Source organism: Glycine soja, chromosome 7 (assembly GCF_004193775.1).
Source record: "Glycine soja cultivar W05 chromosome 7, ASM419377v2, whole genome shotgun sequence".
Lineage (NCBI taxonomy): Eukaryota > Viridiplantae > Streptophyta > Magnoliopsida > Fabales > Fabaceae > Glycine > Glycine soja.
In genome coordinates this window covers 8,251,735-8,270,820 of record NC_041008.1, presented here as the reverse complement: position 1 = coordinate 8,270,820, position 19,086 = coordinate 8,251,735, and the positions used below count along the sequence as shown (strand labels likewise).

General features: G+C 32.4%; 2 protein-coding genes across 2 annotated transcripts; one reads left to right on the top strand and one right to left on the bottom strand.

Annotated features, from left to right (window-relative positions):
- Positions 1-5,753: 5,753 nt before the first annotated feature.
- LOC114418998 (glycine-rich cell wall structural protein-like) lies at positions 5,754-6,681 on the bottom strand. Its single transcript, XM_028384572.1, has one exon. The coding sequence runs from the start codon at positions 6,551-6,553 to the stop codon at positions 6,095-6,097; it is 459 nt and encodes a 152-aa protein (XP_028240373.1). The 5' UTR covers positions 6,554-6,681; the 3' UTR covers positions 5,754-6,094.
- A 6,038-nt stretch (positions 6,682-12,719) lies between these two features.
- Positions 12,720-16,390, top strand: LOC114418575 (trihelix transcription factor ASIL2-like). The gene is made up of 2 exons (XM_028383998.1): positions 12,720-13,956; positions 16,073-16,390. Exon 1 carries the CDS (start codon positions 12,869-12,871, stop codon positions 13,949-13,951), a length of 1,083 nt encoding a protein of 360 aa, XP_028239799.1. The 5' UTR covers positions 12,720-12,868; the 3' UTR covers positions 13,952-13,956; positions 16,073-16,390.
- Positions 16,391-19,086: the final 2,696 nt, after the last annotated feature.

Genomic DNA, 19,086 nt, shown 5'->3' with positions numbered 1-19,086 from the left:
TTTTTAGCAAATATCAATTAATCACTTGTATTGATTCTACAAGGGTAGTGATCACATAACTATGACCAATTGAATTAGATTGAAATTGTCAAACATGTCAACCTTGTGATAAAATGGAGAAAGGATTGCATCCTACTTACCATAATCAGTCAGGCCATGTTCACAAATAAATTTTAAGACATGATGGTTCAACTACACTTGACAATGAAGTTACACTGACATTGACTGTACTAGGAACCTGGAACACACAAGCACAATATGCAAACATGCTAATCTATAAATGAAATATGTAAATTTTTTTATAAAGGCATTAAAATTTCTACAACTACAATAAATTGAAAAGTGATTTAGCTTCTTGCGGATGCATTTGCTATACATAGTCACTTTTTTTTGGGGGGGAGGGGGGGATGGTAAAAATTAACTAAATTTTGACATTTGAAGGGATTATGTATACCCAAACCATAAGTTTCAAGATTATATTGATTTCCTATAATTATTAATCTAGAAAACCTTTAAGAATTACATATTGTAGTTGGACAAATAAGTTATTTCTGGATAAAGATGTCCAAGTGTAATTCCCTTCTAAAAAATAACTATGGGATAAAAATAGAAAACAAAAACACAAAATCACTATCACATAACAAACAAACACTCTTTGTTATGAGCAAATAGTATTCGTATTTTTGAGGTTTTTTTTTCAAATTTAAAAACATTATACTTGCGCTCATTTATATGTTATTATACCGACACCCATTATAAAAAAATATTGTTCAAATATTAAATAAGGAAGAGTGTTAGGTGTAAGTTGAAAAAATCTGAAGAATTTTAATGTAAGTTGCTTAAAATTAATTTTGTATAATATTATTCGTCATAAAATTAATATATGAAAATGGAATCCAATTTATTTTTTGAATATTCAATCAAATCTTAAAAAAGAAAGAGATATATATATGTACTAGATAGCTAGTAATTTGTTCTCTTGTCAAATGCAAAACAAAAACATATATTATAATGACGTTAACTTCTAGAGTCTAAACACAATATACAAAATATCTCTGTCTTATGTTATTGCATTCCATTAATTCCATTCTGTTTGAGTGCAAACGTCAGCTAATGACATTGGTTAGGGTCGAGTGAGTGTTTGTGTCATGTTTAAAATTTGAAGGATAAGCAGTGCTCCACTCAAAATATTTCGCTGGTCTCACAAAATTATATTATTTTTTGCTCCCACATAAAAGCTACGTACTCACTCGCGCGTCCAAGGCAGCAAAACATTTCTCTAAAAACCATCAATTAAGACTTGAGAGTGCATATGTAGTCTAATTAATCCTCAATCTGAAAGCAGATCATGATACGCCAATACTTCAAACACTAATAAAAAAAAAACAAGTATCATAGTTTGCATTGAAAAAAAAAACATTGGGGTTAATTGCTCTTTTGACAAAAAATTCTAGGGGGGCCTTTATTTGTTTTCTACTTTGGATGGGAACGACACCTTATTCAGCAGTGATTTTCAACTAAGTTCTTCAAAACACACGTATGACCACCAACACCAAAAAATCATCAAAATAAGGGGGAAAAGTGAACGATTACCCACCTTTATAATTATAAACATTTTGACTTGTGTACGTATTTAAGATATATAAAATAAAACAAAACAGAAAGTTGGAAACATTTTGGCAAGTAATGACATTTTGCTTTCAACAATGGCTTTTCCAACTTATATAATTTGTTTAGAAGCCAAACAGCATGGCCACATGGAAAATATATACAAGCAAAAATGTAGTAATGATTAATAAGGAACACGAAAAAAAGAATTAATTAAATATGGATTAATTAAGAGCAGAAATTAAAAGTTTATATATATGATTAATTAGGGGTGTATTTCTTTTTAGGGGCATATTGTTTTTTTTAAAATATTATAAAAATGATAGTTAATATGCAGTTACAAAATATGAGAACAACATTTAAGTTCACCAGAGTTATAATTCCATTCACCAGATCGACTACCAGAGTTACAATAAAAATATATATTCATTCTTGATTTCACATAAATCATAATTTTGATTCATGAGTTAATTTCAAAAAATAAATATAAGAAATTAAATAATCTTTCGAGTGACAATATAAAATAATTTGATACTATCAACTAATAAAAAATTATTATTTATATAACTCTTATAATAGTTTATAAAAATTAATAAACTTATCCTATATAATAATTAAGGATTGGATAATAATAAAATTATTTTCAATGGCCACTATTGACCGTGTTACAGTTTAATGCACCCCGGCCAGCTCCGTTTACTTATGCAAACAAACAATAATGCATTTACTTTATTCTATTACATCTTCTTATAATCAAGTGATGAGACTATTCATTTTTTATCGATACATCCATCGAACTTACTTTATTGACTTCAATATGAAACAAGTTTATTTCAATATTTCATTCACCACTTAAAACTCAAGTTTGTACTCAATGAGCGAGGTTGTGGATTTATCAATTTTTTTTTTAAAAGAGCTTCTCATTTTTAAAGTAGATATTTCTTTTTAAGAATTAGATATTTCGAAAAGGCTAGCTATTGTGAGTTGTGACTCATGTAATTGTGGTTTCTTGAATTATTTGTTGGGTAGTTAGGGCTTTTGTCAAAGGTAAGTTTTGAAATTGGATAGGTCTCGGTCTTTACACAACTTCTCGTTAATTAGATCCAAATTACTTCTTTTATAATACTGTTTTGGGGATCTTTCTGAAGTTTTGGAAATGTATAACACCTCTTAAGTATTTGTTAGTGACTGTTGTTGGATAAATTACCAACTTAACAGGATGTGTAAAAAATCTGAACTGAATCAAACTGTTTTTAAAATCAAAATGAACATAATCAGAAAACCAACCGTTTTTAGAAAAATTGAACCATAGATGAGTGTAAAAAGGAAATTTAGACCGAACCAAAAGAAATCTGATTCTTTTTTAGGGAAAAAAACCCGAACTTATTGCATACGTACTAATAATTTTATGAAAATGGTTTGATTTGAACTGAATCATAAATTCTGTTCGGTATTTTGAGGAAATTGAAACATACATATAGGTGTGAAAAAGAAAACCAAACTAAATCAAACCGTATCGCAAAAATTAAAATCTGATATGTTTTGAGAAAAAGCCGAAGTAAACCCCGTTTTTATAAAATGGTTTGGCTTAGTTTAGTTTTTTAAAAAATTCTATCTATTCACAGCCCTACAAATGAGAGACATATATTATTCAGGAGGAAATATTATCCTTAACATGCTTGAAACTAATATTGCTTTTTGTAACCTGGCGAGTGAGGATTTCAAATCATATGTTATATAATGTTTTTGTTTCTCAAAATGTTTAGAGTGTGTTTTATGCTTGGATAGCTGGATTGTCCTAGATGTTGTTCTCCCTTCCATCGGTTCAGCACATTATTATTATTATATACAACAAAGAGGGTTGATGAGCTAAAAAAAGGTTGAAAAGATATTAATGGATGTCTCTTTGGCATAGGGATGATAAAATGGACTGGTCCGGTCTGTTTTGGCCCTCCCCGTTATTGGTCCCCCAAAAAAGGATGAAACTGGTGCGCTCAGACTTAACGAGCTCTATAATGCCTGAAGTTGGACTCATGGACTGACCCGTTTTTATAAAAATAAAAACTTAAAAAATAATTGACAATATAAAATATTTAAAATAATAAATTAGTCTTAAAATTTTAAATCACACAAAGTATTTAAACCACACAAAATACTAATAGTCTTCAATAATAAGTCTACCAAGTAGTTAAATCACAATACAAAGTCATAAACTCTAAAATTAATCGTAAAATCTTAAACAATACAAAGTAATTAAACATAAATCAAACTAAAAGATCCTTCCTATCTTTTTATTTTTTTAGTAAACTCATATATTAATATAATTATTATACATTAATATTGCGGGCTAGTGGACTAACTCATCCCATCCCACCTCTGACTAGGTAGACTGGCATGTTAGGCGGAAAGAGTCACGACAGGTTGGTGGGCCACGATCTCCACTTCACTCTGCCAAATTGATAGCAAACTAATGGATCAACCCGCTTGAAGCGACTCGTTTTGGCATGTTGTGGTAACATAATTTTTTAGAACCATTCTTTTGACATTTTACGATTGATGTATCCAATCAAATTCCTTTTCTTAGTCTGGTTCAGAGTTATGTTTGGATGAAGAATTTCCAAATGACATAGAATTTTAAATGCCGAGTAATTTAATTAAAAGCAATTAAACTTCGATCAATTGTAAATCAACTTGTTTGGATTATAAAATTTTACAAATAATTGAATTTCAGAACAAATGTTTCTCGTGATTTTCTTCTCTCTCCTAGCATGTTTTGTCTCTTTACCACACATTTCAACCATCAATCCCAACATTGCAACACAAATTTTACCACAAAAATCGAATCTTGAAAACTTCAAAATAAATTTCAAGTTATCTTATGGTAAGAAATCAGATTCATTCACACTCACTTCTAGTCACCGATGAAGGTGTTGGCATGGTCAAGATCCTTGCGGAAATTGATGACATTGACGACAATGACGACGCAACAAAGGTTCTTCATGATGTTGATGACTATGCAATGAATGAGACGTTCATTGAGTGGAAGACACAACACGGGAACTCAAGCTTGAATGACTCAACCTTGTCAACCATCGTGCAGACTTGCTTTTTCCCGTCGCCATCTCCGTCGCACCAATCAGTTATTAAGTCACTGAAAAAATGAAAGAATATAGTGACAAAAGATGTGGTTGAGGACGGCAAGATGAAAAATGAGGAATTTTTTAAAAATTGCCTATTTTGGGAGAATTATAAATTTTTGATGTTAACAAAGGATAAATTTGTTGGAGAATTCTTCAAATTCTCCTATTGAATAATTCAAGTGTGTCTTCAGACGGGTGCAATAACGCCTCTGATAGTTCTGCAGATTAAATTTATTTTGAGATAAAATTTGAATATTTGTAGTGACTGAATGACTGACTGTTATGTTGTCCAGTGCAAACTGCAAAGTGCTCTGTTATTCTATATATTACATTCTATTTGCTTTTAGTATTTTAATTACTATTTTTATAAGGGTGAAACAGTATTATAGGTGCTTCTTTTTTTATGTTTAGGGGGCTGCAGCTATTACGTTCTGTTTTTTGGGATACAAAAGCTGCTTTAGCCTTGTTTGTACTCGATATTCCACGCCTTCTGCTCAGCATAGGTGATAGCAAAGGTTTCAATAAAATTATTCAATTATAATAATATAAAAAAAAAGTGAAAAGATATTATTTCATGTTTAAACTAATATATTCATGCAGCCCATAAAAAAACCCATGTGATCCAAGCGGTGATCATGCACATGTAGCTGTAATTTAGTTAGCATTTAATTAGTTGTAGTTGGTATGTTAGAATTTGTGTTGCACCTCTTGTACCTAACCATCGTGTTATATCTGATCCGTCATGTATATATATTTAAAGTAGTAACACTTGTGCATTTTAATTAAAGTCAGAGTAATATATATTGTACTTCATTCTCAAACCGCATCTCTTTTCTGTCGGATATATATCTCTTATTTGTGAAAAAACTAGATGACGTGAAGTAAATTAACTAGATACACACAAACTACAGAATTTGGATCATCTCACGCAGGTTTGTAGTGGTATGATATATGTTTCAAAAACTATAGCCGCAACTCAAGCATTCTAAAGATACAAACAAAGAGTCAAAGATATAAATGCATATTCTCATATATTTAGTAACTATAATTCATGAATCCAATTACAACCCGTAAAATATGGCATATATATAACACAATGATGTAGAACGACACGGGTATACCCGTATTTCTGGGATATATCTTTTACATTAAATGAACGCAAAATGAAGCATGCATCTAGTACATACTTGAACTTATTTAAATTTGTGGGGTACAAAACGACATTAGAAAGAAAACAAATTAACAATAGCAAACCATAACTGTGAAAATGAAACACTAATCTTAGTAATTATCATCACAAATCTGGAATTATTGAACGTACGTACGTAATTAACTCAATTGATTTTTCAAGGCTTGTTGGCTTCAACATGCTTGAAACCACCAATGACACCACCAATACCACCAATAGCACCTACACCACCTCCAACCCCTCCAAATCCAATTCCTTTGTAAATGCCTCCTCCAATTCCAATTCCTTTGTAAATGCCTCCCCCAATTCCACCACCTAGACCACTACCACCTCCAAGTCCTCCCACTCCACCACTTCCAGCTCCTCCTCCATATCCACCACCTAAACCACTATCACCTCCAGCTCCTCCTCCATAGCCACCTCCTAAACCACCACCACCTCCACCCACATCTCCAATTCCTCCAACACCACCAATGGACCCTCCATCTAAGCAATTTTCTGGCTTCTTGACCTCTTCCTTTGATTTTTCCTCCAAGTTTCTTGCATCAACATATTGGGATATTCCCAGCACCAAACATACTCCCAAAACAACCACCGAAATGAATTTCCTCTTCATCACTATCTTATAATCTTTAACAACAGTGTGTATGTGCTAGTAATTGTATGCACACACCTCACTAGGACTACTCCCTCTGATCTTTTGCACCTTGTATGCATGCATTTATATAGTTCTCGCTTGCATGCGAATAAATGATAATCTTTATTTCACAATGCAAAAGACGAAAAGTATTTAATGTGCAGTTGGAGGGTTAGGAGAGAGTTGTTTATTGCAACCTCACAAGTTACCTTCTCTCTCAGTAATAGTCCAGCTCTACCACATGCCAGTAACGTGACGTTTCCATTCGCATTCATGATTGGCCATTGCATGCCCACACTTATATTTTGTCTCGATCGAGAAATTATATTTGTAACTTATTCTACACTCTATCACATTTTTTTGTTAATTAAAATTACGTAATGATATTTAAATTTTAGGGAAATTATTATTGGAGATTTCATAAGTGTCTACACCTTGAGAAATAGGAAGTAGAGGTAACAGAATAAGTTGTCTAACTTGACAGGTCAAGGTGTGAAAAGTAGATCAAACAAAGACCAAGCTAAATTCTTTATGGACTACATATTTATTGGCTCGATGGACTAAGCCAAATTAGCACACTTTTTTTTTGTCTCAACTTATATAATTTTTTTAAAAAGTAACATTTGGAAAATTACTAACCTAATTTGTCCAATATTATTTTTGTGCTTACACTTCATGTGGCCGACCTGATCTATCTAGCTCAATCGTGTGAGTCAAATTGGTCTGATTCTATCAGGCCTAATTTGTTAGGGCTTAGCATTGGACAAAACAATATTTTTTTCAGATCTAACAAGAAGAGAGAGATAAATGATTGCCATGATTAGTTATATATGTAAATGTGAGAAGAAAGATAAAGAAAAGAGATATTAAGGGTGTATTTGTAATTTGAGGACATATCTAAATATCACCACCTTATATAACTAAGATTTATCCAATAGAGGTGAGATTTATGTCATGATTTCAAAATTTTTCATGTGACTATTTAAGACTATTGGAAATAATCTAAGTTTCACATCGGAAAAAAGTAATCTAACATTAGAATAAATAAGTGAGGGACAACTTTCACCCTCAGACTGAATAGTGTGAGAAGTCTAACTCAACTCCAAAAGCAAGTTCAAGGAATGAGGATTGTTCCTCACTTATATATTCTAATGTGAGATTACTTTTAATCGATATAAAACTTAGATTATTTCCAACAAAAACAATAAAAAAAAAATAGTTATGTTTGAGTCAAATATCACTTTGGGATGTGTGAGTAACAAAAAATTTTATGTGAGTATTTAAGACAATTATTTAAAATTTAAATTCAATCTTTTTAGTTAAGTTGGAGTACTCGTATAAGTGATAATTTCAAATAAATTTTAAGAAATAATAAAGAATTCACTTAAAAACGAAACATGAAAGAAGGAACAAAGTCCTTGGTCGTTATGCAGTCATAAATTCCATAGTAAGGTACCTCTACCAAGTGCATAGGCCTTGTCTGACAAGCGGTCCATCACTTGATTTGCATGAGCTGATACACCAGAATTCAGAAAGAGTGAGCATATTGGCATAATAATATTGGGTAATACTATTATAGTATATTGGAATTATTTTGTCGGGGTGGTGGCACACTGGCACCCATTTATCATTTATTTTCGGGGTGATGGGGTAATGAATATGGTCCATGTGGATTAATTCTTAGATATTTGGCTAGTCAAAAACAAGAGTATGTGCAATTTAATCGCTTTTATGGCAGTCTTAATTTAACTATATATATTCATAGGAGGAAACTTAATTAATTGAGTTAGATGCAGGCTTCTCGCAACCAATTTAAAACAAGCTATAAATGTAATAACAGGACCAGTCTGTATCATCTGTTAGTGGCTACAGTGTCGCGTGTCTATCTGTTAGTGCGAAACTTCAAATTGAAGATAAAACAGAAAAGGAAACAAAATCTGGATACAAATAATTTATATTCATTCACGTACACACTGTTACCTACTGTGTCCGTTTACTGTTAGAAATTATATTAAAACCTCATTGTCACCGTGTTGTTACAAAAAAATATACACACTTTGTTCATTTTTGGTAGAATACACACACGGCTCTTCTGCCTTGAGAATAAATATCAATCTATTTTATATTCGAATTCCACAAGTTTGAAATTTATTCGATAAGAAAAAAAAATCAAATCATAAAATTATGAGCTTCTATACACTTACAAATCAGTTACCCAATTATTTTGACCACGTAAGTTTTTTATTCTTATGGTATGTGGCAGTTTATGTTTACTTTATTCTATATATGTTTCTAGGTTTGGTCATGTTCTCTCTTTTATAGTGGGTAGGTGGTGTTTGGTTTGCATGCAGTTCAAGTTACCTTACTATTTTAGCCAAAGGTAAACTAAAGAATTTCAAAAGTGAAAAAATTATCTTAAAACATATGATTAAATACTCTTAAGTTTGGTTGTGTTTGTAGGTAGAGAGAGAAGGATTTATTTCTTCCTTTCGTTTTAAAACTAAGAAATAGTGTAGTTGGCAGAGAGTGAACATATATAGAGGAATCTCATTTCGCAATGGTTTTGATAAATTTTGTTTATTCAGGTAATTAAGTTAAATGACCTGAAGTGTACCTAGCACATGCATTTGGCTCAACACACTTCTTAACTCTTTCGAGAGAAAAATATATTTTAGTTTTGAATGAAAAAATACTATGCTTTGATTCGTTCACCATGTTTTAAAAAAGGTTGAAAATGGTACTTAATTTGGCCTTTTACGTACGTAACCTTCTTTTTTTAAGAAAAAATTAAAAATGCTTTAATGCGAAGAATTTTATGTGGTCCTCTCACTCTGCCACTCTTGTTAACAAACATATGCAATGGCATAAACCAATGATAATTACTGTTGACATGATCGTCAAATGGCATTGTAGGGTAGGGAAAATTAAGGAGGAAAACATATAGTTTGTTCTCTTATTCTTAAGGAAAATGATATAGGTGGACGCGTGAAGTCTTGTTGACACTTATGCTCACAGAAATATGTTGGATAAAATAGTAAAAATAGATAAGAAATAAAATAGAAACAAAATGTGTTTGACTGAAGAGATGAAAAAATAGATAGAAAGATAAGCAAAAAAAAATATTCTGGTAATCTAAAAAAATTTAAAGTTGTTTCTACTCTAAATCTTCTAAACCAAACAAACAATATATTCTATCTACTACTCCCCTCCTTTCAATTTTTTTTGTCCGCCAAACAAAGCATTTAAAAAGATTAACAAAGAGAAGGAAAAGAAATAAGCAATTAAGTATAATAAATAATACGATGTGTTTGGATAAAAATAATAATAAATGTTAAAGTTGGAAAAATAATTCAAATTTCAACGTAAATAAAGTGAGTGAAAATTTAGAAGGAGTTATTTTTAGGGATTTTTTTTATCTTTCAAATCGTTAGAACGTGTTTCAAGATTTTAACGTAAAAAAATAATGTTAACATTATTTATATTTAAAGATTTTATCAATTTGTTTTAATTTATTTTAGGATTCTTTTTTAAAATTTAGATGATAATAGTATTACAATTTATCTTTATATATAGAATTTAGAAATAAAAAAGCAGAACGTGTTTCATCTAAAATTTCTTGAAGGCGTGGGTAATTAATAATTTTACCAACAATTTGAAAGCGACGACGATCGAGGTGTTCACTACAAAATTCTTAAACATCCTCTACACTGCAACCCAATTACCATTAATTATTCCACAAAGTAGCCACAATTCATCACAACTATCACCCACAGTGCAAATAAGTTTCGCACCATCACAAACTCCAAACACTACAGACGCAAGAGGCAACGCGTCTCCATTGTGCTATATGTCACATATCATTTCAAATCATAATGGAGAGTGAAGACCAAGAGGAAACGAGGAAGAAGACCAAAAAGTTTTCCCCCTCACCTCCTTTTCAAACTCTAACAATGGAGAGGAAGAAGAAATGACATTATATATGTTGATTAGTTAGACGGTTATTAGTGCTGCATTTTCATGTTTGATGGGCTGACTGAATTGCAGCAAAATTGATATTGATGGACACTTTCTTACTTAAAGGATTAAGTGGCAAAAATTTTTATATATATATATATATATATATATGTATGTGTGTGTGTGAATTTAATAGTGTACTCTTACATAATTCCCAACTCTCATTTCAATTTAGCCCATTAAAAGGTTATTGCTATCTCCACTATCCACCTCCCTTCCCTTTTTATCTAAAGTACGTTTTCCTTTCCCTTTTTTAAAATCAAATTAGCTTCCTATTAAATTCATATTTTATAATTTATAAGAGTAACTTTTTAATATTATTTAAGTTTTAATGTATTTTATTTAGTTTAAATTTTAATAAATATATATTAACACATATGTTAATAAATATTTAAATATATTTTATATATACATTTGTGATTTGATGAATTTAAATTTTTTAAATCATAATATATAATATTTCATAAACATATAAAGTAAATTAATATTATTTTAATTTTTTTTATTGGACAACTAATTAAAATTGCACACATGTATGTTTGATAATAGTAAAATATACATGTGTGAATTTATTTAAACTTTACGTGTTCAAATTAAATAAAACACTATAAACAACTCTTTATTAGTTGTATTCATATAAAATTTACTTAATGATAATAACTATATTTTAAAATATACTTCTAATCAGATATTTTTTACATTTTTACTTTCATCAATAAAAAATATATATTATCAATTTACACAGTTCTTTAATCTATTATATAAAATTTTAAAAATAGAGTAAATATAAAATCTAAATATTTCAATTTATATGATTCTTATAATTGATTTAATTAAGATTCTATAATTGATTTAAAATTTTATTGAAAATAAAATAAATATAAAATTTACATTAATTGAATTATGTTGAGGGAATGAATATGGAGTGTCATGTGACATTATCCCCATAGAATAAATTATTATTATTATTATTATTATTATTATTATTATTATATATAAGAATATTTAGATTATCTTTCAATTTCAAAACCTTCTCTCACTTGCATACTCTCTTTCATAGTAACAACATATCCCCCTCTTTTCTTTTACTTCCTTCATCTTCATTTGATCTCTTGCTCAAGTCTCTCTTTATTCCTCTCTTGCTTGACCTCTTGCTTGACCTCTTGCTTTAGCATTAGGAATTTTATCCTCTAATCTAATATAGTATGTTTATGCTCTCAACTACTTTTCTTTCTTGCTTTATTTTTGTTCTCACACAACACTATTAATGTCTCTCATTTTATATATGCAACAATGTATATCTAAATTGTTGTGGCGAAGCGCCTCTTAGAGTTGCCTAAATTGAAGGATCGTTACTAATTATATGTTTTTTTTCACTTCAATTGCTTCTTTATTGTATAATTTTTCCTTTGTATAGGGTTTTTAATTAATGGTCCTAGACTCCTAGTGTTCTGCTTGAATTTTTCCATATATATTTTTAAACATTTTGTAAAGAATTTTATGAATCTCAGAATAGTACTTACAAAAATACTTTTCAGAATACAATTTAATGTTTAACATTTGGGAAAGTACTTTCTTGGATTTTAAAACAAGTTATTATTCTAGAAAGTACATTTTGGAATAATGGTTATGTAACAATGTTATGGCTATAAGGGGTATAGTTGATAAACAAGTATTAAGCTTAAATATTTTTCCGTCCCCTACAATTTAGTATTTTTTTATTTTCATCCTTATAATTTTTTTTTTCATTTTAGTCCTTGTAAATTGTGTTTTTTTTCGTTCTTAAAAAGTTTTATATATCACTTTAAATAGTAAAAAAAATATTATAAACAATAAAAAAAGTATTATCTAAAAAATTTTGAGGACAAAAAATAAAATAAACATATTTTGTAAGAACTGGAATAGATTATTTTTTGCAAAGAGAAAACTGAAAAAAAATGCTAAATTGCAGGAATTTAAACCTAAAAATTAAGAAGAAGAAAAAAATGGTATTGTGCTTATTAGCAAGAAAAGCGAAGTAGATATAGCAAAAGCCCCATTAAAATTGTGATTCACTTCATACCCAAAGCCCACTGACTCCACGCACGGACTTCACCTTCAGCCCAAATATAAAAGAAGGAAAGAGAAGAAGACGCATCTGAAAATCCAAAAATTCCCCAAACTTCACACCGTACAAAAACCCTAACCCAATTTCACCATTCCCCAAATTCAATTCCCTCAAATCCCTTCCCTAATAATCGCCATTTTGCTTAGTGCAATCTCTCTGCGATCCCAATAGCCATGGACGACATGGAAGACGACGCAAGGTACCCTCCCAAGTCCTTCTCTCTCAACCGCCAGAACCCCTCCCACCGCCACAAACACCCCATACGCGCCGCCCCCTACCACCGCCCAATGCCCACGCGCTACCAGGAACCCGACGACGATGATGATGACGACAACGAACCCGACGATTTCGACGACGGCGAAGCCGAAAACGGTTACGACGACGATAACAACGTCGCGTATCCTCGGATCCCGAAGAAGCGCAAGGTAGTCGCGGCCGCCGCAGCAGCAGCAGCAGGAGGCTCCTACGAGTTCGCGCCACGCGTCAAATTCTCGTACGGCTCCCGCGGTTCGGGTTCGGGTTCGGGTTCGGGTTCGGGCGAGGAGTGGAACGAGTCCGAGACTTTCGTGCTGTTAGAGGTTTGGGGCGACAAGTTCCTCCAGCTCGGGAGGAACAGTTTGAGATCCGAGGAATGGCACGAGGTTGCAGAAAAAGTTTCCGAGGAATTGAAAACAGAGAGAACGGTGACGCAGTGTAGAAGCGTGTTTGACAAGCTAAAAAGAAGGTACAAGAAGGAGAAAGCTAGAATGGACGAAATGGGCCTTGGTTCCTGCAAATGGACCTTCTTCAAGAAGATGGACATGTTGATGGCTTCCTCCGCAAGACAAGAGTATGGGCTTGCTTGTGGCGTGGATTCTGGGGAGTATGTGTTTATGAACACTAGGGTTTACTTGAACAGTTCCAATGGGTTTGATGAGATGAGGGACAGTCCAGGGGAGTCTGAGAGTGATGATGATGACGATGAAGAGGAGGATGTTGGTGGTGGGGGTGGGGATGAGGATGAGGATGAGGACGACGAGATGTCGTGCCGCGTGTTGGCGGATTCGATTCAGAAGTTTGGGAAGATATATGAAAAGATTGAGAATAGTAAGAGGCAGCAGATGATGGAGCTGGAGAAGATGAGGCTGGATTTTAACAGGGAGCTGGAGCTGCAGAAGAAGCAAATTCTCGAGAGGGCGCAGGCCGAGATTGCCAAAATTCAGGATGTGGATGAGGAGGATACTGACACTTCCGGTGGCGAGAATCTCAGTGAATGATCTAGGTAGGTCAGTCATTCAAGTTGCAATTGGAAGAACTTATTTAATGATATAAGCAAGTTATGTAAGTATTTGGGAATTGGGAGAAATTATGAAAATAACTTTTGATATGTCCAGATTTTGACTTATGATATGTTCAGAAGTTGTTTTAACTTTTAGGCTTATTTCAATAAATTCTCCGGAATAGTTTAGCCTCGTTTTTGTCAATTATAGAAACAACTTGTAGGCAAACACTTATATGATAAGTAATTAACTAAGGGTGATTTCAATGAATGATGTAGGTAGGTTGTTTACTACTTAAGGGTGCATTTGGAAGAACTTAATTTTAGTTTATCAGGACTTATCTTATATGATATAAGCATTTATGTAAGTTTTTGAGTGAGCTAATGAAAATAGCTTATGATCTCTCTGCAAGTTGTTTCCAGCTTATATCATATAGGTTATAACTTGTATGAAAATAGTTCAACCTGTGTTACTTCAATAATATAAATATCTTACGCATAAACCCTTGCATGATAAGTACTTATTTAATAAGTACTTACTTAAGCTGTTTACCTGAATGCACCCGTACCCCAACTATTTTGTTCTGACATATTGTATTGTGCCATTCATGTGTCACTGTGATTTGGATGCAGATACTTTGGTTTCCTTTTTATTGTTGAATGTTAAGACCAGATTTGTTTGGTATGAAATGAAACTATTAGAGAACATTTTGAATTTTCCTTTAAGTTCATGAATGTGCTCCTGTTGTTCAAAAAAGAAAGCCAGATAGTTCTATGGATTAAGGTGTCACACTTTTAGGAATACGATTATGGTCAAACTAATTTCCTAAGGTGCTCAATAAATGCTTACTTCTAACAAAAACACTGAATATTATTTAGGGTTTGGTTCCAGATCCGAATATTCTCTGATTAAGGGTTGAATATATGCAACACTTATTAATTGATTTGGATTTTGGGAGGAAATCTTTAACATGATTTTATTTTTTTATTTTTGTTAAGGTTGTGTGTAGTCCTCTCTATTTTGTCAATGATTTCCTTATCAATGGAGTAAATGCTCACTCTTTTAGCTATTTGAAATTTTGAATAGTTCATGCACGATGCACATCATATAAGAATCATTAACTTGATTTGGTTAGACTTTTCATATTACATGAGTCATCAGACTGCAGTCAAATGAAAATGGAGCCACACTTAAATTTTATATGATAACACAAACATTATATAAACCTAGTAATTGACTTACATGCTGTGAAGTGCTGAAAGTCATGTGGTCATGCCTTACAAATCATACCAGAGACTGATACACCGTGCCATAAAATTTAGAAAAACTGGTGTGTGTGTGTGTGTGCGCGCCAAAGAGGGACTAAACTCTTGAGTTTGCCCTTGAAATTTTTTACAACAGGCACATCAGCCCTCTGTAAAATGCTTACATTAGTCCCTAGAAAATCACAAATGTTGGCCATATTGATCCTTTTCAAGGACTAGAATGTCCTGTGCATAGGGACTAATATGGCCAACATTTGTAATTTTTAGAGACTAATGTATTGTTAGGGATAATTTTGTGGCTTCGTTAGAAAAAAGTTATGAAACAATCTTTTCAATGTGAATACTGACTTAAGGAATGGGCAAGGGTAGAGCCCAACTTGACTTCGATAGGGACTGACAATATTATATTAGAAGTTCTCAAACTAAAGGATAACATGAAGAGAGTCAGGAATTGACAATTTAACATAGCATTGTTTTGATTAGTAGCAAAAGGAGGTGTGGCTGATACCATCTGTTTAATCATATAAGGTGTCAGAATGCTGAGATGACTCAAAATTCAGTCTTTGGGATGCCAAACAACTTGTTAACAAGTTAGATAATGTATTGATTGGTATTTGTGAAATGTTCTTCTGAAAGATGGGATGCATGAAGAAATGGTATTCAAAGTGCATTTTTATTCTTATACCACATGCCTTACTTCGATTGTTTGGTTTTATAAGATTAGAGAAAATCTGGTTATCGCGCAGTTTGCAATGCACTGATTCATTAAGCGTAAGAGGTGTGCTTTCATAATGTCTGTTGCACTTAAAATTTTAAATGGTGCACACTTGATTATTAATTTTAAATGGTGCAGGGCATCTGATTCTCTTGTAATATTTTGAAAATGAGGAGATATGATCTTGGATAGGGTGGTGATATCTGGATAGAGTGCACCATTTTTGGAGGAAAGAGCTGCACCCTGTAAGATTTTCAAATTTCAACCCTTGTGTACCCTGATAATGGGGAAGCTCATTCGAAAGAGTAATATTATTGTATGGGTAACTTGCAATAAATTTGGTGCACTTTTAAATGATTTGCAGCACATTTATGTAACTCATTTCATCCAAATATGTGCCTTTGGATGGAAATTATTAATCAAATGTTAATAGTATGCTAAACTTAAACGCACACACTGCATTGTGTCTCGGTGTCACCATTTGGAATTTTTTATTATTATGGCTCTTAAGCTCGAGTAACTCTTGCGTAGTGTGTGTATTGGACAACTGATTAAAAACTAAAAATTAACATTAAAACCAATTAGTGTTTGAAGAATGGAAAACTCTTGGAGATAGAGGTCTTGAGTGGCTCACCAAACTCTTTAATGAAATTATGAGGTCAAAACGCATGCCAGAGGAATGGAGGAGAAGCACGTTAGTGCCAATCTATAAGAACAAAGGGGATATACAAAATTGTGCAAATTATAGGGGAATCAAGCTCATGAGTCATACCATGAAATTATGGGAAAGAATGATCGAACGGAGATTAAGAAAGGAGACTCAAGTTACTGAGAATCAATTTGGTTTCATGTCGGGAAGGTCGACCATGGAAGCGATCTATTTATTACGGCGGGTGATGGAGCAATATCGCATGGACCAACAAGACTTGCACTTGATTTTTATTGACTTGGAGAAAGCGTATGATAGAGTGCCTAGAGAGATTTTGTGGAAAGCTCTAGAGAAGAAAGGGGTTAGGGTTGCATATATTCAAGCTATCCAAGATATGTATGATAGGTTATCGACTAGTGTTAGGACACAGGGTGGAGAGTCAGACGATTTTCCCATCACAATTGGTTTGCATCAAGGGTCAATCCTTAGCCCCTACCTTTTTACCTTAATTCTGGATGTCCTCACGGAACAAATCCAAGAGATAGCGCCGAGATGCATGCTTTTTGCAGATGACATAGTCCTCCTTAGAGAGTCGAGGAAGGAGTTGAATGAGAGGTTGGAAACTTGGAGACGAGCTCTAGAAACACATGGTTTTCGCCTAAGCAGAAGCAAATCGGAGTATATGGAATGTAAGTTCAACAAAAGAAGGAGGGTTTCTAACTCAGAGGTGAAAATAGGAGACCATATTATCCCTCAAGTCACATGGTTTAAATATCTTGGGTCTGTAATACAGGATGATGGAGAAATTGAAGGGGATGTGAATCATCGCATTCAAGCAGGATGGATGAAATGGAGAAAAGCATCGGGGGTGTTATGTGATGCAAAGGTACCGATCAAGCTAAAGGGAAAGTTTTATCGGATTGCGGTAAGACCGGCGATTTTGTACGGAACAGAATGTTGGGCGATCAAGAGCCAACATGAGAATAAAGTAGGTGTAGCAGAGATGAGGATGTTGCGGTGGATGTGTGGTAAGACTCGACAGGATAAAATTAGAAACGAAGCTATTAGAGAGAGGGTTGGAGTAGCGCCTATTGTAGAGAAGATGGTGGAAAATAGACTTAGGTGGTTTGGGCATGTAGAGAGAAGACCGGTAGACTCTGTAGTGAGGAGAGTAGACCAGATGGAGAGAAGACAAACAATTCGAGGCAGAGGAAGACCCAAAAAGACTATAAGAGAGGTTATCAAAAAGGATCTCGAACTTAATGATTTGGATAGAAGTATGGTACTTGATAGAACATTATGGCAGAAGTTGATCCATGTAGCCGACCCCACCTAGTGGGATAAGGCGTTGTTGTTGTTGTTGTAGTGTTTGAAGAAGTGTATTAGAGAGTATCTTGCTAGACTTTTAGCAATGGTTTTGTTGGCTTTTTTTGTTATAACATACAAAAACAAGGTCGCAGTTCAAAATTTGACACAAAATAATACTCTTTTCAACCCGCCATTCTGGAAACTGTATGAAAAAGGAAATGGATCCTCTAGGAGAAAAGTTTGGGAAGGGAAAAGTTTTTCATGTTGGATGCTCGGGATTCATAATTCTTGGAAATTGTGAATCCTAAGAATTATGTTATTATTTTTCTTATGAATGAGTAAAAAAATTATTTGATATTTAAATAAATTTTTTAGAAATCAGAATTATAAGAGTATTTTTACCAATATTTTAATTATTTGTCATAATAAATGAGTAATATGATATTTTTATTATGTAAAGAATAATTAAACTTGGAGAAATAAAAATTTTACTTTTTTTCATGTAAAAGTTTGTGGAAAACTAATTAAAAACATTTCTAGAAAATATGATTTTCTGAAAATGTTATTTTGTTAAAATGAATACCAAAAATAAAAAAAACTAAGATTTTCAACTTAGGATTTATGGGAAATTAAACGGTAATTGGAAGCAGATGGTCTATTTTTGCGAATAGATCTTCCCTGAAAAAATAGAAAGTTGACATGGCCAACTGTTTTGATTTCATTGTTTATTTTTTAGAAACAGAATGATATTATATTTGATAAAATTTATTGAAAGATGAAGTTTTCATCCAGTGACTATTACCGTAGATGATCCATTTCCTTAAAAGATTTCATAGCTTTACATTTACATGTCTATTGATAAAATAGAAAGATGTAGTATATAAAACCATTAAAAAATGTTTATTTCTGATTTTTCAATTATATATATATATATATATATATATATGATTTTTTTCCTTTAAAAAAATAATGATTTTTAGGACTGATAGTATATTTTATTATTGATTCAACTTCAGTCTAATCACAATTAAGCTAATGAATCGTGAAGGGTTTTATTTGTTTAATAGCAATTTTTAAAAACATTGTGTTGTGAGATAACATCATTTTACTTCAATTTTTCATTCGATGGAGTAAACAATAGATCCATTAGATTTGAACGCCAAAATTCATTGAAATGATAAGAGTTAATCTTTTT

Coding starts and splice junctions, on each gene's coding strand:
- LOC114418575 (XM_028383998.1), top strand. CDS start 12,869: ATGGACGACATGGAAGACGACGCAAGGTACCCTCCCAAGTCCTTCTCT.
- LOC114418998 (XM_028384572.1), bottom strand. CDS start 6,553: ATGAAGAGGAAATTCATTTCGGTGGTTGTTTTGGGAGTATGTTTGGTG.